Genomic DNA, 23879 nt, shown 5'->3' with positions numbered 1-23879 from the left:
GTCACGTTCGATCTCGATAGGCAGGGCCTGAAATAGATAAAGGAGCTTAGGTAGTAGGGTCATTTTCACGGCGTGTATACATCCCAGCCAGGACAGGAAAAGAGGTTTCCATTTCGTAAGATCCTCTTGGATACTCGCAAGAATTGGGGGGAAATTGGTGGCATAGAGCCCCTCAATCCTGGGCATCAGGTGGACACCCAAGTAGTGGATGGAGGAGGTAGCCCACGACAGCGGAGTGAGAGACTGGATTTTGAGAACCTCGGTGGGTGGAAGGGTGAGGTTGAGTATGTATGACTTGGTCAAATTTATTTTAAAGCCCGATACCTGTTCAAAGCATGCAAGTTCCGACTGTAAGTGAGGGAGTGTTGTAGCGGGCTCAGAAAGGGAGAGCAAGACATCGTCTGCAAATAGGGAAATTTTATGGGACTCACAGGTGAACGGCAATCCCAAAATGCCGGGGTTGGACCTAATCGCTAGCACCAAGGGCAAATAGCAAGGGCGAGAGTGGACACCCCTGTCTAGTGCCTCTCGAGTGGTGGAAGGAGGATGATTGCACACCGTTCACAACCACCCTGGAGTGAGGGTGGAGGTAATTGGCTCTAATCGTGGTGAGAAATTTAGGGGAAAAACCAAATGCCGTAAGTGTGTGGAAAAGATATGGCCAGTCGACCTTATCGAAGGCCTTCTCAGCGTCCAAGCCAACAAGCACTGCAGGAATGTGGCACTTGGTAGCTTTTTCGATCAGGTGAATAATTCGACGGGTATTGTCGTGCGTTTGCCGACCTTTGATGAAGCCCGATTGGTCGGGGTGAATGAGGATGGGCATGAGGTCATTCAGGCGTTTGGCTAAGATCGAGGAGTATAATTTGGCGTCCAAATTAAGAAGGTCAATTGGCCTATAAGAGGCACAGTGTTGTGGGTCCTTCCCTGGTTTAGGTATGACCGAGATTAGGGCTTCTGACATGGTGCCAGAGGAAGTGCCTTCTTCCGCCATAGTATTAAAGAGACGGGAAAGATGAGGGCTAAAGTCTGGGGCAAATGTCTTATAAAAGAGAGCCGTGAAACCGTCCGACCCAGGAGCTTTGCGGGGTTTCAAGGCTTTTATGGCTGCGATGACATCTTCTACTGTTATAGGAGCAGTGAGCAAATCATTCCATGCAGCCGACACCCGGGGAAGAGGCAGCGAGAGGAGGTAATCCCGTTGAGCGGTCGAGTCCAAGATGTCCCCAGTATAAAGGCGTTCATAGAAAGAACCAAAGAGCTCCGCTTTGTCCTCCTCTTTGTGCATAAGTTCCCCCATGGGACCCCTAATACCACCAATATAGTCGCGCTCCCGTTTAGCTTTCAACTGTCTGGCAAGGTGTTTACCAATTTTTTTGCCCTGGGTATAGGAAAGGTGTCGCAGTTTAAGGAGGGTGAATTCTGCCCTGTTACCATATATAGCTCTGAGTTTGCTATCCCAGGTGATGAATTCAGATGTGTCCGCCGGTCTATTAAGAGCGAAAAACTCAGTAATGGTTTTCCGCAGTTTGGTACAGGACTCCCTGTCTCGAAGAAGTGAGGGAGGAAAATACCACCTAGAAGTAAGCAGGGCAGTCCCGCACCAAGTAAGGCTAAGAGACTAGGCTATGGTCCGACACCGATAGGGGGAAGATCTTGGCATCCTGTAGGGCACCTTGCAGGGATTGGTTAATAAAGATATAATCAAGTCGAGAGTATGTACGGTGGACATGGGAGTAGAATGTATAGTCGCGTGTCTGCGGGAAAAGCGTGCGCCAAGCGTCTAAGAGACCCAGATCCTGGAAGCGCTGTTACGTGTCCCCCGTGAAGGAGCCCAGAGTGGAACGCTGCGCATGCGTGCTATCAAGGTCAGTCTGCCAAATCAAATTAAAATCCCCCATAAGGATTAAAGGCCCCCTCTATTAACTCGTCAATTTCCCCAAGAATGCATGTAAAAAAGCCGTCTGACCAGTATTGGGAGAGTATATTACAGCGAAAGTGCAAATTTTCCCTCTCAAGCGCCCCTTAAGCATAAGCCTTCGACCATCTTTATCACTAAGGACCCCTAACGGTTGAAATTGCATGGAGGCGCGAAACATGACAGCCACCCCTCTGTGCTTCGTTTGGGCTGAGGACCTGTAAATGAGTGGGAAATGCTTGTGTTTGAGGCACGTGTCTTCAGCTCTGGCTAAGTGTGTCTCCTGCAATGCCACAATATCGAGGTGGTGGTCGATAATATATTTCCAGACTTTGTGACGCTTTTGGGGAAAATTAAGGCCCTTAACATTCCAGGTACCAATGACAACTGGCATATTCCAAGAATAAAGAGCTACCGCGTTTGTCAGGCGTCGAAAGCCCCCCTAGAACAATGGCCCCAAACCATCTGCCGAGCCACACGATATACCATAGCTCGCCAAGTGTATCCCTCCGAAAGCCAGAACGATTCTCCAACGTAGTTAGTAAAAAGCCGCCACCACTACCCTCCCACCCCCACCCAGTATTCCCTAGCAAAATAAAAACAAACATGAACATGAGACAATACCAACACTGCCGTTGGACCCCTATGGGGTCAAACAGATCCTTCAGGGATCAGGGAGAACAACAGGTCCGAGGACCCCATCCACGCCCGCCCCGGTGAATGGTTCAATCAAAAGCATAATTGTGCGGCTACCTAAACAAGTGAGAGAAGGCAGGACATACTAAAGGTTCATGCGGAGGCGAACGCCTCAGTACGTTACAGCAGTAAGGAAGAAGATATAAATCAGCAGTGTAAACAACAACTTGTACGGAGAAGCAACACAACCTTCTCCCAATCAACATACTGCAACATAGAGAAGAGAGAAAGGCGGTCATTCATCTTACATCTGGAGTCCACAACGTCCACGATTTCACTGCAACCTGCACCAGCGGCAGAAGCCACAAGGCTGACTCAGTGCATCTGGAGGAGCCGGCCCCACCACAAGAGATCCAAATTCCCAACGGCGTTCGTCACCTTGGCACACTTACAGAAGATTGGAAGGGTCAGACCGTGGAAGAGACTGAGAGATGATTATCGATGATTCCTGCGTGACCCAGCCGACCATGCAAGAGTCGACGTAGGGCCTCGGGAAGATACTCCAGCCTTGCTCTGTAAAGGGGCACACTCCTCAGGGGAAAGGCCCAGAAGATCCAGCCCTTCCTGCAGATCAGTGATATGGCGCCGTTTGTTTTGAAATTCAAAAGAGAGACCAAATGGAAAGTCCATCTGTACCGAATTTTGTCGTTGCGGAGTTTAGTGGTAATTGGCCTAAGATGTTGTCTCCGTTCAAGAGAAGTTGGTGCGACAGCCTGATAAATGGTGCAGGAATGGTTTTGAAAGGAGAAGGAGATGGAGTCCTTTCCCCTATCAGCCTGAAGAACGGCTTCTTTTACTTTATAGGAATGAAATTTTGCAAGGGTGTCACGGGGCGCTTCTTCTCTCCATGTTGCAAAGCCCCCACCCGATGCACTCTATCTAATTTTATGTGAAGAGACTGTGGGGCCAGGATTTCGGAGAAGAGACCCACCACAAAGGCCTCCAGATCAGGCCCTTCTGCGCCCTCCTCCAGGTCTCTGACCCGTATTTTCTCCCTCCGTGCCCTATTCTCGAGGTCCTCCATCTTTAGCTGCGCATGCTGTGGTTGGTCCTTAAGGGAGCAGACCTCATCTCGAAGGTCAGAGGAGAGTTGTGCTTGTTCCTGTTGCTGCGTCTCGAGGTCAAGGACCCTAGTGCCCACAGAGTCCACATCGTGTTGCAGGGAGGATAAGCGTTCTGACAGATCGGAGCGCAGCTGATCCATAGAAGTTTTGATGTCTTGACTGATGTCGCTGTGGAGTTCCGACTTGAAGTCTTTGAACATGGTGAGAAGATCTGCTTTCGTGGGGGCCATTGTGGGAGGGCTGGCGTCCCCGCTTAACATGGATCGCTTATCCGAAGTCACAAAGAAGTCTGAGACCTTGCCTGGTGTCTTGCCTGTCGTCCTCTTAGGCGCCATATGGCTTAGACCCCCGTGGCGCACAGTTGGAGCAAGGGTATGATAATTATGCAGGTGCCCCGTGAGAATGCTACAGGCAGAGGCTCCCTAGCTGGAGACCCCGGCACCATGAGCACTCACCGCAGAAGCCTGATGTTGCTACTTCCTGGGGAGTACGGCGATGCAGGCCACTGATGTGGCCCCGCTGGAGAGAAATGGGCAGGCCTGTGCAACTACTCCAAGGGGCAGATGAAGCCTCGCAGCAAGACTCCCCCAGTCTGGAGCGATCCGGCCAAGGAGCCCCCACTGGTCACTGCCGGACTTCGAAGCAGGAGTTGAGCTGCCACAGCGGTACAAGAGGGGGAGGGGCGCAGGCACAGCACCAAGGCAGGAGCAGGCAGGAGCAGAATTCCAGGAGTACAAGGCAGTCCCAGTACGGCACCCACTGTAAATACGTAGTAGAGGCACCGCCCTAGCCAGAGCCCTAAAGGTAGTCTCCACCGTGAGAGGAGCGGGCAGCCCCGAGGGCGAAGACGCTAATGCCGGCGGGAACCGCCACGAAAGGCAGTACAGCCGCCATGTTAAAGTCAGGCAGGCACAGCGTTATGGGGCCTCATCTTGATCCACAGACAAAACTCGCCGTTACACTTGTTCCCGCCGCAGCCGCTATGCCAAAAGGAAAGGGGTCCGCACCTTGCAGACGGGCCTCCGCTATCGCTCCAACCGCTGGGTCTCAGTAGAGGCTCCGGGAGCCGCACCGCTCAGTCCACCATCTTAAATACCGCCGACCCTTCACACACGGCAGCCCTAAGTCGGATCTCATAGCTCTCGGGCAGCTCAGAGTTCTGCAGCAGCTCTGGAGATGCCTCACATCCTTCCCAGACAGCCAGTGCAGTTTACGGCGCAATCCGAGGCCGGTAGCCGCATCCGTGTTCACCAGGACCTCGCGTGGACCGGGAGCCGAGTTGGATTACGACCGCTTGGCCATCTTGCCCGGCCACGCTCCATCGCTTGTTTTTTCAAGGTACTTCATGTTCAGGCAACAAGACTTTTGGGACACTGACCGAGTATCTCGGCTGTTCTGACCCGTCAGGGATTGTGAACAGAGCACACAGAAGTTACAACGAGGATGCATGAACCCCTTTGCAACGATAGTGAATATATCAAATAAACAAATATACACCAGTGGGGAGACTTTCTACCATGTGCATTTGTTTCTTCCTTTTCTGAGATGTTCTTTCTTTGTGTTCCTGGTTTTGTTTTCCTACTATGTTCCAGGTCCAAGTCAACAAGAGCACAGGATCCAAATAATCGTATGTCCCTCCTTAATGCACCATTGCTAAGAGCCTCACCCTAACTCCCCTTTTAGCCCTGCATAACTTTCTACATTTTGCACAGGTCATAAGAAAATAAAGTTGTTATATATCTATTAGTGCAAGATATGGCACATTTTTGCAAGTGATCTTGGTGGACACAGCTGCTGTATCTTAATAAAGGGCCTTGCATAATTAAACATTCACAAGACGCAATCAGCTCCCTTACAGGCTTTACTAAAGTAATAAAAGGCTCCCAAAAATTCAGAGCTTTATTTTCATTACAACCTATCCTTACAGCATTTAAGTAAAAGTTGAATAAGTATACTGTACTAACTGACCTAATCACAATGAAACCATCAACATTGTACTTGGGAAATTATTTCATCAAGTCCAGTTTTCTCTGTTACCTTGACCTGCTGGATTCTCTGCTTAACGAAGTTCAAGTTCATTTCCCAATCCAGAGGTAATATAAGCCAAGCACCTGAATTGTCATCAAAGTACTTGCATACATTTGTCCTCCCCTATGGAAATAAATCAGAAAATGATATATGTCATTAATTTTGATAGGAAATAGAAACACCTGTACGTTTAGCATTTTTAAGTTGTTGTAAGGCATAAAGGAGCGCACGGTATCACCAGTGCATAATGTGTGCTTGCGTTGGATATATAGAGGACACTGACATTCATTTTCGGGATCTCACTTTTCGTCATCATACTGTGAACCACAGCAAGCAGGAGAAAAGACAGAAATCGTCAAGAGTGACATGAAGAGACAGAAAGTGCAACCCTGACATTCGACACTATCAAGAGAGGGCTGTTAATAACAACTTTGGGCACCTGAACTTAACTTTTGTACAAATTAGCCACCGAACATAGTCTGAGAAAATGTGATTCTTAAACATTGCCAAGGGTAAGGCTTCTGTTGCCATTACCTTGTGGGGAGATCCCCAGCGAATCACTTACATACATTTCGGCGGTGTGCAACTTTCTGCCACTGGATATGTTTATAGTCGGTAGGGTAAAGGATGAGACAGATTTGCATAGTTCATTCAACCTGCACGAGGCCTTCCAAGCCTGCCCATCGTTGGTAAGGGGCAGAGACTACCTTCAGATGGATTTGCCAGTTGGCAGGAGCCTTCACTCATCACCACCACTTAACCTTATGTACTGGGGGAAAAGTCTGGCCACTTGTCTAATAAGTACCGCAGGTCTGAGCTATATGGGCCGCATCTGCAGGAGAGCATATTTCATGCAATAACAGTTGTTAGTGTGAAACATTATCCCTTATTACAGTGACTAAACATCTATTATTATTATTTGCACGATTATTCTGTGACTGAACATGTGTTAAAAATGCAAACAATCACCCGTGTTTATCAAACTTGATCTACATGAAAATATAGGATGCTACAGCCAAGAAAAGCATTACTGCTGCACCATGTTTTGCTGTTAAGCTATTTTGCCATCTTTCTGACATTTACCGCGGGGAGTTTACCACCGTATTGCTCAACCCTTTTTAGGTCAAGCGTGACAGCACACTGTCTGCAAGACGTATTCATTTCTTATCAGTACTTTAAAATATGCATGGAGGCGGATTTGGTGCCATTCAGAGGGCTCTAACTCTCACCCCTTATGCTGCTGGCTATCTTGTGTATTGTTCCATCTTTCAGGAAATGCTCCCATGAAAAATGGTAAAGGACTATTTTAGATCTGAAGAGTACATTCATGCTGTTTTTCACTTTCAGTTCTTCATCTCCTTTATGTATCCCAAAACAGAAATCAATATTTGTTGCTACTTTTTCCCAGGATTGGCAATGGGACATGCTTTTGTGTGATAAACATCATGTGTGCAGGCAGCGCTTCCAAACACATTAAAGGCAGTCCACATCACCCAATCCTGCTCCGCACTTTGGGAATTTTGGGGGCACTCTTCAAGTGGAAATCTCTTAAACCTCTTACAAACCACATTCAATCCCTCAAACCTTTCAAGTATTTAATACTGTTCAGGTCCCCATCTTACAGTCGTCCCAAATATGTACATTCAGCTCTGCAATTTGTTTAAAAAAAATATTTATTCATGAAATGTGTTCACTTGGTGCTCCCACACATTTTTCTCCAACTTCTACTTTTCACATTTTTTCATTGTTATTTACGTTTTGTTATATGATGAGCATAGTTTTCCTCTAGCCACCAGTTATTCGCTTAAATCTCCAGACATATTGTGATGAGTGCAGAAACAGCAGCACGCAATGTATTTACTGATCCAGCAATTTCTGCAATATTTTCCACTCATGTTTTACATTTCGGTGTTGGCGTTTAGTGCTAAAACATGGGGACTGGGCAGGATCGTCACAAAAGGAGAGCAGCTCTGGCTATTTACCCAAGGCCCTGCTCTTTGTAGGACCATGCGCTATTAATGCTAAATTTATTGGTACATCACCAAGGCAGGCTCAGCGTAACTCCTGCCCCCATTACTTAGCATCATATACTAGTACTGCCTTGAAAGAAGTCCAGGGACATTGTTTTCTCAAACACCAGGGAGGAGCGATGCATTTTCAGTGTTCCACTCTTGGGGGCATATTCTCAAGGACCAATCGCCGAGTTATCGTCACTTTATCTCAGCCAAAGTCGCGATAAACTTATCGCCTCATTCGCAAGCTGGTGCTAACAGCCGATATCACCAGTTTTCCGGCGATAGCATCCTCAAAAAACATCGCCATGGGTGATCCCGGCAACTATCATTAATGAGATGTAGAGTAGGCGTTCCCGAGCAAAAAGCCGCGACAACACCACACCTCAACATTCTCAACGACCAGCCAGATCTGCGATAAGAACCCAAAACATGCGATAAGGCGTGTTAGCAGCAGGAAATTAACACCTGCTCTGACCTGGTGCAAAGTCGGACTACAACCAGCACCAGAAAAGGGAGCCCAGCCCACAGCCACACCTGAAGAACAACAGAAGCCATGCAGTCAAGGATCATGCACCTCGGACCCCCAAGAGGGCCACAACACCCACCGCCACCCCTCCTCAGACCACCCCCCATTGACCAAGATATTGCACATCAACGTCACAAAATCATGAACAAAATCATTTGCCTGATGCCACAGACTCACAACTAACAGACATGTGAGTACAGAAAAAGCAGAATCAATCATTCACCATTGAATGTCCGAACAAAATATCACTATCAAATTTCTCTCCAAACAACTATTTGTAAGAGTCATGTCGGGTCATCCCTGGACAATCTGTAAGTGACAGCCTGTAGGACAATATCCAAGATAAGAAGGTGTGTCAGGCACTCATCAAAGGACAGAGAGAGAGAGAAAGAGAGAGAGAGACAACAAGGAGCGTGAGGACAATCGGGCCCTTGGCTCATACATGCCAACTGTTGCGTGTGTTTCACAATTGGTGCACCCTAAATCTAAGGCCTGGCAACAATTTCAGCACGAAGGCCACATCACATTTCAGAAATGCAAGCAGTAGTCAGACTAAAATTAGGCATGAAAGCTCCTTTGTCTCAATACAAAAGGCGGAAGGACATCCGAACCTCCGACCTTGGTCTTCAATGCGCCTGGCACCCCCGAGTTAGATACCATACCAAACTCCGACAACTCCCACACCACGAACTGCACTAATAAAAGACCAACGTTTCCACACCCCACACACACTTGTCCCTGCTCGAGGTACACCTGCATGGCATGCCCCCAACATATTGGTTAAAAAAAAACATACGACCAAACACAGAACACCCATACGACCAAACGCAGAACACACATACAACTCATTTCTCTGAGCTGTGGCATATCGTCCACAGAACTGCCGCCGGTCTGAGAAGTGCCGGTGGTACAGGACCAACAAACACACTGGCAGGCAATCCCGGGCACATGCACAACTCCTGTCACGTGGAACTGTACCGTGCACGAATGCTGTATCTGTTGGGAGCTCTGCCAATGGCAGTGTTGCGAATCAGTCACCGTCTGAGTTTCCGGCTTGCGTACGTCACATGCATCCAGCCCTGGTTCCACTGTTGATCATGCACATTCGAGTCGCCCATGGAGGTCTGCCTATCCAACACAACGGTAGCTGAACTGGATTAGGACTTGAGTATGCGCCCCCTGTTGGCCCACAAACAGGAGTGCAACCGGGATAGCCGTGCATGGGATGCCCTGATCTGTGGCGTCTGTGCTGGCAGTAGTGAATGGGAGATTGCACAAGTCATCGTGTGCAGTGACCACATCGAGGCGGATTGGTGAAACGTCGTGGACGGAGCACATCTGTCCGGACCAGTTAATGGATTGGCTCTCCCTCGTGTTCCTTGAACTCGAGAACAACGTACTTCTCAAACTGATTGCCTATGAAGCTGCGCTCGCATTCATGGACGAGTAACTACCTTCCTGCAGCCACAACTGATTGACACCCAGAGCACAGGTCCCAACACCGTGTTGCATCGTGGAGGAATGGTCACACATCCCAGGACAACAGTGGACATGTATGCATTCGCCCGTACTCAGAATGCATGTGCGTGCACTTACACATGTTGTCAGATGCAGCACCATGGGCGGAGCTGCACAGCGTCGTTAATCAACGTTCCTAAATCTGACATACTGCTGGAGGGAAACTACACACATGGCAATGAACAACGACATGTGACCTTGTTGGTCCCTTTCACCTGCTCACTTTCAGCATAGCACACAGTCAGCGCAGTCCGGTGGTACAGCTCCATGCAGATCCCATGGGCTGTGAGTTGTATCCCCGGACACGGGGCAATGAGCAGACGCCAAACATCACGTGACTCAACCAGCAAGGCAAGGTGGGCTAAGACCGTTGCCATCTGTAAGTATATGTGTTCATTTTTGCCTCCCCATTCCTTGCACCTCAACACGTTCCCATTCTGCCTGTGTCTTAAGCATTTGTCTGCCTGTACTGACACGCAGATGCTAATGAAGTCTACACAACTTCACCAGTGTACAACTGTGATGAGTGTTGATTAGTATGACAAATCCTGTGCCTCAATGAGCATTGTCCGTGCACAGGGAGGGACAGATTGCCACATGTACATTGGTGGTAAATCCCTATTGGCTGCTCCACCTCTGTGGGCCAGACATTGTGTTTGGGATAGTTGCTGGTAGACCTATGCTCTTACGTGTCTTCAGCAATGTGAGTATGGTGTACAACTTCTTGCCATGTGGATCAATGTGATCCATTAAAACAGACTGTGTCCACACTGATGTGTGTGAGTAGGTCATGCGAAGAGATGTTCTGTAGCCACATGCGATGGGGACACTACTTCAGGCGTGATTTTGACATTTCTACACACAGCCCAATCATGGATGTGGGGCTACGTTGGGGGGTTGTGAGATTGTTGTTTATGTACAATGAGGCCACAGCTAGTTCACACCTTCACAGTCATCTCATTGGCCATGTGGGTCAGGGTCAAACATGCGCATTTATGACATTTACCAGGGTGTATCTTTTTGTGCAATCAATGTCCCTACATTCATCCATAATTGTATATGTGAGTGAACATATATATGACACATCTGTGTGATTTGGAATGTTTTATTCACATTCTGGGGACTGTCGGAGCTGGAGGGGTACATGGCCAGTTCAAGCCCATATAGCATGGTTGCCCAGTGGTGGGCCAACCAGAGTCCTTGGGGGAATGCAAGGTTAATCTGAAGAGGAAGAGTTCAGTCCGCAGCCGGATTGCTGCGTCATTGGTACCAGAGCAGATCTGGCAGTCCATGTCGGGGTCCAGGTGAATGTCGCGGAGTGTTCTGGGGGACAGTGGGAGGTGTTGTTCCAGGGCATGATGCATAGGGCTGAACCAGGCAGGGACAGGCCATGTGCCTCCTTAGATGTCTCTCCCCTGAGGCGGAAGCCGGGGGTTTTGTTCTGCTTGTATCTAATTTTAATCTGTGAATATTTTTAAGATACACTGTATTTGCATCCTGGGCATTGTTGGTAGAAGGGAAACCTACCTGCACGTCTCTTCGCTCCTCGAGCCCGATTCCCAGCGCGCGCTCCCAGTTCCTGGCGCTTGGGGAGAAGGGGTTCGGCCATCTTGGGTGAGGGAGGGGTAGCGCTGCAGATGCTGGCCGCCTCCCACCCTCCCAGAGTATTTAATCACCTGTACAGCGCTTCGCGCTGACCTCCTTAGATGTCTCTCCCCTGAGGCGGAAGCCGGGGGTTTTGTTCTGCTTGTATCTAATTTTAATCAGTGAAAATTTTTAAGATACACTGTATTTGCATCCTGGGCATTGTTGGTAGAAGGGAAACCTACCTGCACGTCTCTTCGCTCCTCGAGCCCGATTCCCAGCGCACGCTCCCAGTTCCTGGCGCTTGGGGAGAAGGGGTTCGGCCATCTTGGGTGAGGGAGGGGTAGCGCTGCAGATGCTGGCCGCCTCCCACCCTCCTCACACCGGATATAAGGACATGAACGTCTGTCCGCGCAGCGGGCGGGCGCAGCGGGCGCTCCTAAGGCGCGCCGAAGGCGCGCCAAAGGCAAGCCCGTCTGCGCCCGTCCGCGCCTGGCCCGTGCCCATGGCCAAGAACCCTGCTCCAGCCCCCTCATACCCTAAGCTAGTTTATACACCTATGGCCTTGATGAAGCTCCAACCTACCTCTTCATCTCGATGCACCAAACACGACTTATCACAAACACCTATGGTCGCCAGCCTTATCTGCCCCCACTGTAACAGCGCGATCTTCATTGACAATGCGAACTTCCAGCCTAAAATGCAAATTGATGCTAATGAGGTGGTTATTCTTATGGCCCTCATTAACGCACGATCACTGGGTAAACACAGACAAGAAATAGCGGACCTTATTATTGACAACAACTTAGATACCCTCTACATCACTGAAACGTGGACTGATGATGCATCAGCCCCTGATCTAGTGGTAGCATTGCCTCCTGGCTATAAAGCCTATCGACAGGATAGGGTCGGTAAAAAGGGAGGGGGTCTGGCAATTATAACAAGAGACCAGTTCGAGGTCCGAACATCACCTATTCCCAGTGTTTCATGTGAAGCTATGCACTTCAACATTAAGTTCACAGCTCTTTTCAATTTTAAGGGAGTTCTCCTTTACCGCCCCCCTGGGTCGAGAACAGCCTTCCTGACTAACTTACACGTGATAACTGAATTGATAGCCACGGATGATTCCACAACTATAATGGGCGACATGAATTTCCACTTAGATCTAGAAAACGATAAAGATACTGCCGCCCTTACATCGGACCTAGACACAATGGGCCTCAGACAACTGGTCACCTCTCCCACCCATCAGGCAGGACATACATTGGACGGTATATTTTCCAACGTAGAGGACTTGCACATAATAAACATTCTTCCTATGTCATGGACTGATCATTTCGCTATATTCAGCAGCCTGACTATTAAGGAACAATGGAGGAAGAAGCCCACAGCTATAGCGCCAGGCTCCTTTAAAGTATGGAAGAATCTCAACCATACTGAATTAAAATTACTACTGGACAATACATGCCCAGAGATATCTGATGATCCCAATACCGCCACCCGTCAATTTCAAGAATGGATAGGTGCCGCTACTAACCAGCTAGTACGTACTAAACTCCATTCTAGAAACAGAAGCTCACCAACCGCACCGTGGTACACAGAGGAATTGCGAACTCAAAAACAACTGAGTCGGAACAGGGAAAGGCATTAGCGTAGAAACTACGATAATGAAAGCAAGATTAAATATAAAGAATCTTTATCTATTTACAAAATCATGATCACTGCCGCCAAAAAGACTTTCTTTTCAGAACAAATTGAAAAAGCCAAAAACTCCAGTAGACAACTCTATGATATCACTAAAACCTTATCTGGCAATGTACCAGATTTACATCCGTCCCCGTCTCAACCACTTTGCGACGCACTGTCTGAATTCTTTTATTCCAAAGTCAACAATATATACCAAGCGTTCATTTCAACCACCATCACCTCTAGAGCCTCTACCTTTCACACCACCTCAGGAAACATCTTGTCCAGTTTTCAGCCTCTCACCACTGAGCAAACAAAAACCATTATCAGGTCTATCAAAACCGGATCGGCCCTGGACCCCTGCCCTTCTTCAGTGCTCTCCAATGTGATAGATGTAACCGCTCCAGTTCTTACTCATGTTTGTAATACCATCTTTAGTTCTGGGATTTATCCAGACTCCTTAAAAAACACACTGATTAAGCCCCTGCTTAAGAAATCCAACTTAAATAAGGAGGAACTAAAGAATTACAGACCTATAGCAAGCCTCCCTTTTTTAGCTAAGGTGACGGAGAAAGCCATGAACCAGCAGCTTTCAGAATACGTAGAGAAACATCAGCTACTGGATGACACACAGTTTGGCTTTCGAAAGTATCACGGAACGGAAACCGCCCTCCTCAAGGCAGCGGACGACATCAGAATTGTCCGTGACCAGGGTGGGACAGCATTACTTGTATTGCTAGACCTCTCGGCAGCCTTCCACACGGTCGACCATAAGATCTTAGTGGACCATGTCGGAAGGATGGGGATTCTTCACATTGCGAGAGACCTGCTTTCCTCCTTCTTGACCGACAGAACGCAAGTGGTTACACTGGGGCCATATCAATCGGCCAAGCGTTCACTGTGTTGTGGGGTTCCTCAAGGCTCCTCCCTCAGTCCGACACTTTTCAATATCTATTTGTCGGACCTTGCGGGTGTGATCAAAGCATTCGGGATGAGCCTAACCTCATATGCTGATGATACGCAACTGGTGCTGGCCATTAAAGGTGACGGACAGGAGGTGGCAGAACGCTTTAAAAATGGAATGGTGGCAATCGGAGAGTGGATGACAGACAACTGTCTGAAACTTAACTCCGATAAAACGGAGGTGCTCATTTTTGGATATCTTTCCCCGATCTGGCCTATATCCTGGTGGCCACCAGCCTTTGGTACTCCCCCCAGCCCGACCCTTAAGGTCAGGAATCTGGGAGTAATTTTTGACGACCACCTTAATTTCATGGCACATGCAAACAAGGTAGCAGCCACAGCCTATCATAAACTCCGAATGATAAGGAAAATTATTCCTTTTCTACCAGACACTGCCGCTAAAACATTGGTCAGTTCTCTAGTTATTTCATCACTAGATTACTGCAACTCACTTTTTTTAAATGCCCAAGCTAGGGTAACAAAAAAACTGCAGACAATACAAAATGCATTAGCACGTCTCCTGTCCAGAACACCCAAGTTTGCACCTATCGCTGACACCATAAGAACTTTCCACTGGTTGACTATCCAAAACAGGATTAATTTCAAATCACTTTGTATAGTCTATAAGGTGCTTCACGATCAAGGACCACGCCTCCTTAAGGAGAAGCTTATACCTTACAGACCGTCGAGACAGCTTCGTTCTACAACTCTGAACCAATTAGTGGTTCCGCGCTCCAAAACAGTGTCCTGGGGTGACCGTCGGTTTCAAGTCGCAGCTCCAAAGATATGGAACACCCTACCTCAACATATTAGAACCTGTCCCTCACTTTTACAGTTTCGGAAGAAACTGAAAACTTGGCTGTTTAATCAGTGATAGTACCCTTGTCTCCCGATGTCACTCATACCTCGGGAAGAGACAGCTACTAAGGTCTAGCGCCGAGACGCCTACGGGTATTCGTTCACGCTTAACAAATGGCAGAAATAAATAAATAAATAAAATAAATGTGGCGGGTAGGGATGCTACTGCCTCCTTCCTCACACAGTCATTACCCTCCACATCTTACTCCTCTGAGACGTCTTCTGTGTCCGATGTGTCAGGTGTGTGTGGTGGTGTTATGGCTGCATCACTGTGGGGCACTGAAACATCAGGGTGCGAAGGTGATAGGGTTGCATCACTGTATGCCAATGACACATCAGGGGGTGGAGATGTGTGTGTCGAAGTTCCAGTAGCAGTTCTCTGGGACAGGCTCTGTGGCAGCAATGGCTATATGAGGATCTGCAAGGCATGGAACATCCCAGCTACATCTCGCTTGTGTTCAGCCGTGGCAGCCCTACTTCCAGCCGGCATCGGCTCCATGGTCTACATTGTCCTCCACATCTGTGCCAACTCTGTGCTGTCAACGCTGGAGCCTGTCTGACTAGACAGTTCTTGTATCCAAGTAATGGCCCCAGCGAGGTCAGCCAAGGATTGTTGGTGAGCATGGTGCGGACATTGTGTGTCCGTTAGGGACTGTAGGTGGTCCCTGATGGGACTCAGACACCCATGTATGTCATCAAGTTTGGCTGCCATGAGGTCGAATCGCACCCGCAGCTGATCAGCCATCTTCTCCTGGCACCCTAACACACGGTGTTGGAATTCCATGTGTTGGTCATGGGGGTCCTGTGAGCCAGCTGTGGTGGTGTGTGCTTCCTGCTGTGTGGTCTGTGCAGGGTGTGGGGTCACCGTGATGCAGCTTGGCTGCCCTGCTCCTGGGGGTGGTGTGCGGAGGCTGTCCATGAGCCGTTGCAGGGTGTCTGGGCAAATGTGCAGGGTGTTTTCTTCATCATCACTGTAGAGATTTGTGGTCTGCTCTGCAGGAGGTGTTGATTGTCCCTCTGCAATGTAACGGGGAGATGCAAGTTTACAGTGTGTTCCATGTATGTTCACGCATTGGAGATGTTTACATTCAGACTGCATGACAGTGTACATTTTGGCTGTTTTGGTGAAGATGGCTATTTGATGGGAGACAGTGGACATTTCGACTACATGACGGATGTGAGGTTGTACTCATACATTATCATCTCACAGTGTCATGCAATGCCAGATGTGATTGTCTAGTTACTACGCACGAGCGGCACCAGTTGGGTCCTCTGTACTGTGGTTTAAGGGTTGCAGTTTGTACAACATTGTCATCAATGATGATGTACTGTGCGTGCTGCATTATTGGCGAGTCTCCCCTGGAGCTCTAATTTGGCGGACCCTTATCCCTTTGAGTCGGTGTGCCTTTGACTTGTGTGCTTTTCGGGTGCTGGGATGTTTGCGACTTGAGTCATTAGTGCTCTTGGACGGTTTTTGTACTCTTGTGCATTGTTTGTCTGCAGATGTGTTTTTGAAGTCATGGGTTGTAGGTGCACGTGGATGAGTCAGAGTGTGACCTGCTCCTTTACGGATGTGGTCCACACTCAGCCCCCTCAAAATCGTCTTGTGCACGATTGCATGTATTGTGACTGCAGCCATGCTATCTGTCATGCAGTGTCACTTGCATTGTCAGTGTGACTCACAGAGCCGCTGCTTTTCTGGATTCAGCACATGTGCATGGATAGGTTGGGACATTGGTGATATGGAGGGGGGCCCATTTGTGCACATTGTGGACGGGGGCCTACTTGGTGTTTCTATGTGTGCTGCAGTGTGCCTAGGGTATCAGGGACACGTTCCACACTCATTGAGGGTGTGCAGTGTGCTGCACATGATTGTGCATGTGTGCCATTGTGCCCATCTCCCCCAGTCCCTGGTCATTACTCACCTTGTTGCTGTTGGGTCAGGTCATATCGAGCTGTGTCCAGACCCCCAAATCCTGCCACCGTCTCCACACTGATGACTGTGGCCCCCATTTCCTCCAGCTCCTCCAGCTCCTCCTGTGGTGCAGGGCTCCCACCTCCAGTCGCCTTTGCTGCCTTCCTGTTGGAGGCGAGTTTCTCCTTGGTTTGGCTGTGCAATTAATGCCAGCGCCCCTTGACCTCCTCAACACTCCGACTGCATTCACATTGGTGACGATGGACTGCCATGTTTCCGTTTGTGTTTCCAATGACGCAGTGGAGGTGACAAACAGTTTTTGGTAGTATTCTATCACCTCCGTGACGATGATCCGGTCCTCCTGTGAGCGGAACCCAGTCTTCTCCTTGCCCTTCCCCGACCCCGGGGTTCCTGGCTGGTCCTCCGTGGGGCTTGTGGGGTTCGGGTTGTCCTCTGCACTTGGTCCGGGTGCATCCATGGTGCTGCGCAGTTTCTTTTTTTCTCCCTTTTCTTTTGCTTTTATAGTGCATTTTCCCGCATGACGCGTGAGAATTACAGGCCAGTGGCTGGTTGTCGCTGATTTTTGTATTGCGATTTGGGGCATCGCAACTTTTTTCGCGTTGGTGTTTCGCATTTTTTGCGGAGTCGTGTTGATTTTAGCGTGGTCATTTGACGCATTGTCTTGGGACTATCGCATGGTGCCGCCGGCTTGGGAATAGCACGTTAACACAGAGATATTTTCCCGCGATAGACTGTGATGTGAAGTGTTGCATTAAGCTAATTTTGCAATGGTTATCACACGTTCTTGAGAATATCCCCATTGGTCTGTTACGATGAAGCACAAAACCAGAGTTAAAGCCAGCGTTACGCTGACTTGTACCGAAGGTTCATCAAAACAGAAATAATTTGATTCTGACAAGCAATTATTGTGCTTTTCAGTATTAACAAACTGCAAAACAATATATCTATCAGGTTAGGTGAAACAGCATTGCAGATTTTTCAGACATGTTATATGATAGAGATTTGCAGAGCGAACTATCACCCGACAGGGTATCCTGGCACTACATTGTATCATTGGAAAGATTATGATTTATGATGCAGATTCGTACTTCAAAAATGTATGTCATGACCATTCCTCTTCCTGGGATGTAGCACTGGCTGGAACGCTCGCTGTCGTCATAGTAAGGACCAGAAATGCTGGCATTCTCCTTGCTGCCCGAATTGATGGTTGCCTGTTTTAAGAGATTATGTTAACAATGTGAGAAGTGCAGAACACAAACATCAGGTGCCAAGTATGGACAAAGGTTAGCATAGTTATAGAACATTATATCGGTTCGTAATTTTACAGGGGTTAACTCTGGAATCATAGCATTGATCATACATTCTGGATCATTCTTCATAATTCCCGTGCAGTGGTGTAGGAATGATCACTATATCAACATGCTCAGGGGAGTTTTCTTTTCAAAGGTCATTTAGGTGGTTGCTTGTAGTGCCTCCTAGGGGAGAAGTTCAGGGATTAATTTGAGCCGGTGATCTCTGGTGTTCTATAGCTGCACTTTCCGGCACTTTATTGTCAACACCGGTTCTTATGACAGACTGTCACATGGTGGCGCTGTTTGTTTTATTTGTTTGAGGGACACAACAGCTGTAGTTTGATAATTAAATATACATTAAAATCACTAATACCTGCGACCCAAAGCTATAAGAATAGCTTGGGCGGTATGTATTAGTCATTTTAATGTATATTTAAAGTCTGAATTGTCACACTTGCATGAGTGTTATGGCTAGTAGTGATAGTATTGTAATTGGCAGCACTCGTGGGAGCAATGGGTTGTGAAAGCTGCTGTGGCCTCCTGACAATGGCCCTGGTACATTTTTGTTTTTTTTGGTACCAATTAAGTATAGGAGAGAACCACCGGCTTCACCAATAGGATGCTCTCTGGTGTTGTGCAGCACATTGGGAGAGATGCACACACTTACAAATCCCTTGTAAAAGGTGCCACAGTAGCCTGATTTGGCTCCATCTCTAAGTGTGAACCCTTTCTTTTATGAGCTTTCAACCTGTTCATTAAAGTTTTTTCCAAAAGGCAACTGATTCGAGAGTCAGAAACCTTTTCCGAAAAATATAATTCATTTTACTTTTCATTGATTTACACAGTTACCTTCCATTAGTATGTCTGACTTTCAATCAATAATATTCTTCCGGTAGATCGCTTTACTTTAGTTTTTTTTTAGCCATTTTTGTGTTGTGTGGGGAGGAGCTTTGATGCACCAGAGGCGAAGCCTTAAGTGGGTGATGATCCCCAGTCTAAAAATAGTATTACTTAGCATTTTACGTTCCACACATACATGATTTAAGCCATGGAGATTTTTCAATGTTATTTGTTTTAAAAAAAGAAAAAAATGGTAAGAATGAGAAATTGGTTTGTTGGCTGACTGGGATGTGAGCCCTGGTCAAGCAGCAATCAGTAGAATTGGAGTTATGAATTTTTAAAGAATAAAGTGTAAAAAAAACTCCTAAAACCATAAAGCGTCAACCGCGGGTATCTGGTTATGCTGCACTGTGTCAAAGTCAAAGGTTCAGGCCGAACACGATGGAGTGCAGGTCGTTTACAGTCCTATTTTTGTCCTGCTGAAGGTTTACTTTCTCCAATTCGTTCCAAGAGTACTGTTCGTGTTGTAGAGGGCCGCGAGGAGCAAAGAGAGTGTCACAGGATGCTGTCAGCAAAACGTGAGGAGCTGGCGGTCGTCACGGGCGGGTGGGCTTTGCTGGCGCTCCGCAGAGGAGGTCCCCATGAGCAGTCGGTGCTGCAGTGTGAATAGCCAGGCTGATGGAGCTTCATGTTGATATGTGGTTTGAGAGACGGGGTGTCAGTGCAAACAGGATCGTTCACAGTCGTGCAGAGCCCAATAGCTTGATTTAAGCTCTCTGAGCCACACCAAGTGTCCAGGTCCAGGACCTGAGGGGCACCACTGGAGGGTCAGGAACTCATTGCAGCTGGGTCCAGGTGATGGTTCAGGATGCTGGGGAGCCTTTTATGTCCAGGAGGCCAGCAGGCTAGACCTTGGAGTCACTCTGGTGTCTTGGCTTCAAGATGTAGTTGCAGGTCCAGTTCTACCTCCCCAGGCAAGAGGGCAACAGGCAGTAGGTCAGCACAGGAGGTCAGCACAGAAGGTCGCAAGTTCATTTAGAGCAGCAGTTCAGCAGAGTGGCACTCCTTGTAGCAGAACAGCAGTCCTTCTTCCTGGCCAAGTATCTACAGCCCGAAGTGTACTGAAGAGTTGGTGTCTGAGGTCCAGTATTTATACCCAGTTGTGCATCTGAAGTGAGAAGAAGCTTCTAAAGGCATACCTTTGAAATGCACTGATGCCCTCCCTTCCTGGCCTTGGATCCAGACTAACTACAAGAGGTATGCAGCCCTTTTGGTGGAGACAGGACACAGCCTATTCAGGTGTAAGTGGGGTTGGGCCCAGCTCCTCCCTCCCATCCTGCCAGTGATGGGCCATCTAGTCATACCTAAGCACCCCAATGTGTGAGGTTGTCTAGGAAGAATATACAAAGCCCAACTGTCAGCTACATCCATTCATGTGACTCAGAGACAGGCTGCAGGCACCAAATGGCTGAGGCAAGAAAATGCCAATTTCATTTTTAAAATTGCAATTTAAAATCAGACTTTACCATAAGCTAGGATTTTCAATTGTGAGTCCAGAGACACCAAACATGAAGGGGTATCTGTTCCCATTTGAAAATTACACTTGTAAAATCGAATAAGATAACTCCAATGTTAACCTATGGGAGAGGTAGGCATTGCAGTACTGAAAAACGAATGTAAGTGTTTTTTACTATAAGGATATGTAAAACCTAAAAGTACATGTCTTTTTAAATACATTGCACCCTGTCCACGAGGGCTGCCCAGGGGCTACCCTAAGAGTGACATAGGACGGTCTGGGCCTGGCAAATTGTTTATTTTGCCAGTCTGAAATGGCAGTTAAAAACTGCATGCACAGGCTGCAATGGCAGGCCTGAGACATATTTAAAGGGCTGCCTAAGTGGGGGGACAACAAGTACTTCAGGCCCACTAGTAGCCCTTAATTTACAGGCCATGGGTGTATGGTACACCACTCTACAAGGGACTTACAAGTAAATTAAATGTGCCAATTGGGTATAAGCCAATGCTACCATGTTTAGCGGAGAGATAGCACAAGCACTTTAGCACTGGTTAGCAATGGTAACGTGTGCAGAGTCATAAGGCCAACAAAAACAAATTCAGTAAAAAGTGGAGGGCAAAGGCAAAAAGCCTGGGGATGACCCCGCAGAGAGGGCCAAGTCCAACAGTAGGTAACAATCAGGATGTGAGGGAGTAATTCTCTGCAGAGAGGTAATATCACCTTGAAATTGCCTCCTGACTGAACAAGGATGTTTCCATGTGTCAAGTCATTGGAATAAGCAATTTGTGAAGTAGTAAACACGATTTTCTCATGTTAGTTTCACTGTAGACTAGTAGTAAATGCCAGAATGAGTATTCATTAGTAAAATTGCTATCAACAATTAACAGGTTAGGGGGACACATGACACATTTATGTTCACTTGTATGGCTTAAGGGTAATGATTGTAAGCTGTGATGAATAATTTGATAATATCAATGCACTTTACATTTATTATTATGAAATTAAATATTGTTTTGTAAAAAAATCGGATTTCAGTATGTAAGAAAAAAAGACTACAGAAGGATGTATTATGTTTTTTTATGTTAATTTGTTTGCATGTATATATTCTCTCTCTGTGAACAAGGCTCAAGGGGACTAGCCAAAACGCTTTGGATCTATGATATTTCATAAATCACAAATTAAAAAAGACACTTTTGGTACACCAGTTTCTGGTGGCCTACAGAGTCCAATACCTCTTGTAAGTGGGGAGAGAGTGTGACGGATATATATAAATATACATACACACACATATATATATGTATATATAAATATATACACACACACACACACATACACGCACACACACACACATATACACATTTATATTTATAAGGCTATACATATACATGTAGAAGAGAGCAAATTTAAAATTAGATTGACTTGCTGAAACTAATTTCTAATTTCAATTTAATTTTTTTGCAGATGCATCAAATGGTGCCAAGATAATAAGCAAAATCAAAATTGTGTTTTCCTTAGAAGCCTATCCCCATTCATAACTACAGAGTTGCTATCACCCACTCTGTTTTATCTAAATATCGATATCTATCCCTAGATTGTATATATTTTTCCTACTGGCGGTTGCCAGAAGGTAGTTATAGTTAGGGACAAGTTTCCATAGAAAAGGCGTTTTCAACGTACCTATATCTTTTGCACCATTTGGCAAATCTTCAAGAAAACGTTCCCATAAAATGTCATAGTGAGTCTTGCTGCTCATGTAAAGTTTCAGGGTGATCTGTCAAGCAGGGGCAGAGAAAAAAGGGAGGGGTCAAAAAAAGTGTGTTTCCAGTGTTAATTCCCATAGACTCTTTAGATACGTCTACAGCCCGAACTGCTGGATGGAATTACACCAAATTTGGCAGAAAGGTAGATTTGGTTATGCAGATCATGCTTTCAGTTATCCATTCAGTAGTTGTTAGGAAATTTAAGAAAATCTCAATAGTGATATCTGTGGTCGCGGCTAATTCGTGAATAATAACGAGCTCGAGGAGGGAAATGCAGAGCTCGGACTGGCTGTCAACACGTTATCCAGGCAGAGTTGGTAGCTAACTTGGGACTCAGAAAAAAGTCAAAATCCATGGCAAAAAAAAAACAACAAAAAAAAAACACAAGTATGGGCTCCTGCGCTTGTTGTTAAAAGGACCCCTGGCTGGACCAGGTCCCGGGGACATTTTATAAGAAAAGTAGGGGGGTGCATGGGGCCCCCCTCCATAGGCTCAAATGAGCCCCGGTAACCACTACCTTCCTGGGGATAATAAGAGGCGAGGAAATTTGCGGAACCACCTGAGCCCAGGGGAGCACCAACTCCCCGGCGCTTTAAATAAAATGTTAGGGGGGCTACATGGACACACCCTTATATGGAGCAGGGGGTTGCACGGACCCCCATGCCCTGGGGACCTCCACCTCCCTGGGGTTTTCTTTTTATTTAAGAAGGAGGGGAGCTGGTCGGGCTCCCTCTTGGCCATTCTCGGCCTAGGGGGACCATCACCTCCCCGGGGAAAGCAAATGAAAGCCCCCATTTGTTTGTGAGCAACATTGGCCCTAGGGACCGCCATCCCCCAGGGCCTGCTCCTGCTATGTGCTGTGGTGTCCACCCCCAGGAGTTAGCTGTTTGCTGTGAATCGGTGGGAGCTTTGACAGCTCCTGCCATGTCAGAGCAAAAATTCCACTGGCAGCAAGCGAGAGCTGACAAAATGTTCTCACTTGCTGAAAGCGGAGGTTTCCCTGCCCGCTGTCAAGCGAGCAAGGAAACAGATTAAATGATTGCTCTCATGTTTAGCATCTCCCTGTCTGTGAGAGCAAAGCTGGCTCCTGCAGGAGGAAGGGAGCCACTGGGAACATGAGGGTCTTGAGGCCCCCGTGGTCCCAGGGAGAAAAGAGGAGAAAGAGTCAAAATAAAGTTGAGAAACGAGCAGACAGAGGCAAAATAGAGGTCAGAAATTAGCAGAAAGAGGCAGAATAAAGGTCAGCAATGAGCAGAATGAGTCAAAATAGAGATCGGCAAAGAGCAGGCAGAGTCAAAATAAGAGTCAGCAACGAGCAGAAAGAGGCAAAATAGACACAAGAAGGTGGAAAAATAGGCAAAATAAAGGTCAGCAATGAGCTGAAGGAGGCAAAATAATGGTCTGGTCAAGGTCTGATAAAGATCTGATAAAGCTGAGAAACGAGCAGAAAGAGGCAAAATAAAATAAAACAAAACAAAAGTGAGAAACGAGCAGAAAGAGGCAAAATGAAGATCAGAAGTGAGCAGAAAAAGGCAGAAAATGAGCAGAGAATGAACTGAACAGGGCAAAACAGAGGGCACTCAGACACCCACACACACCCACTCACAGACCCACTCAGACACTCTCACACTGACTCACAATCCACTCACAGACTTACTGAGACACTCATGCACTCACAC

At 47.3% G+C, this 23879-nt stretch overlaps 1 protein-coding gene across 3 annotated transcripts in view; it reads right to left on the bottom strand.

Moving 5' to 3' along the window:
- Positions 1-23879, bottom strand: part of LOC146855412 (uncharacterized) — a 658880-nt gene that overhangs the window by 395418 nt on the left and 239583 nt on the right. Inside the window, exons 5-6 of one of the 3 annotated variants that reach the window (XM_085653183.1) lie at positions 17881-18003; positions 5716-5829 (exon numbers count right to left, since the gene is read on the bottom strand). The exons of 1 other annotated variant lie outside the window; for it this stretch is intronic. In XM_085653183.1, coding sequence (XP_085509309.1) covers positions 5716-5829; positions 17881-18003 — 237 coding nt within the window. The remainder of the gene's footprint in view (positions 1-5715; positions 5830-17880; positions 18004-23879) is intronic. One more of the 3 variants, XM_085653184.1, reaches the window with a different exon arrangement.

This window comes from Triturus cristatus, chromosome 4_1, assembly GCF_964204655.1.
Source record: "Triturus cristatus chromosome 4_1, aTriCri1.1, whole genome shotgun sequence".
Taxonomy (NCBI): domain Eukaryota; kingdom Metazoa; phylum Chordata; class Amphibia; order Caudata; family Salamandridae; genus Triturus; species Triturus cristatus.
Note: the sequence above shows the minus strand (reverse complement) of the source record. Positions and strands in the feature narration are given on the sequence as shown.